At 46.7% G+C, this 623-nt stretch overlaps 1 protein-coding gene across 1 annotated transcript in view; it reads left to right on the top strand.

The window, feature by feature from the left end:
- IL6ST (interleukin 6 signal transducer) overlaps nucleotides 1–623 on the top strand; it is a 27,822-nt gene that overhangs the window by 11,070 nt on the left and 16,129 nt on the right. Inside the window, exon 7 of the mRNA XM_018562679.1 lies at nucleotides 301–362. Coding sequence (XP_018418181.1) covers nucleotides 301–362 — 62 coding nt within the window. The remainder of the gene's footprint in view (nucleotides 1–300; nucleotides 363–623) is intronic.

The following is a 623-nucleotide window of genomic DNA, read 5'->3' as shown; positions in this document are numbered from 1 at the left end:
TCCCCCCCCCCCCCCCCCCGATCTACTGCCGATCTTCATGATAGTACAGGTCCCCACCCTCTCCTCTCCATGTCGTATTAAAGGGGAGATATTCTGTAAACCAAATCAGGGCAGCAAACTAAAGGCGACAGTGGTGTTCCTCCATAGATGCAGTGCAGTAGTGTTGTCACCCTAAGACGGGAAGTGATACTGGCAGGACCACCAGGTGCAAATAAAGGGAAAAAGGCCTAACTAGATGCACTTTGATAATGCCCCTGGTAGATGGGCAGGACATTGACCTCTGCTTGGTATATCTGTAAATCTGGAGGAAGATTGGTGATTCAGATGGTGATGGAAACCGGACTGTTTGGTTAATGTGGAAGGTAAAAATACTCCCATTCTTCTACTGAGGGAGGAGAGATGAAGTGTAGACTGCCGGCTTTCACTGTATATTATCATTGCAATAGCCGGGTCATGTATAAGTTGCCAGTCTACATAACCTAATTGGAAGAATAGGTCACCAGCACTCCAAATATTTAAAATGAATAAGTCCTTTTTATTGGACGATAGTGTCACAAAAGATCAAACAAGAGCCGACGTTTCGGGGCTGCGCAGGGTCCCTTCCTCAAGGCAAGAGATGTGAC

This window comes from Nanorana parkeri, unplaced genomic scaffold, assembly GCF_000935625.1.
Source record: "Nanorana parkeri isolate BGI_ZX_2015 unplaced genomic scaffold, ASM93562v1 scaffold591, whole genome shotgun sequence".
In the NCBI taxonomy this organism is placed as follows: domain Eukaryota; kingdom Metazoa; phylum Chordata; class Amphibia; order Anura; family Dicroglossidae; genus Nanorana; species Nanorana parkeri.
Note: the sequence above shows the minus strand (reverse complement) of the source record. Positions and strands in the feature narration are given on the sequence as shown.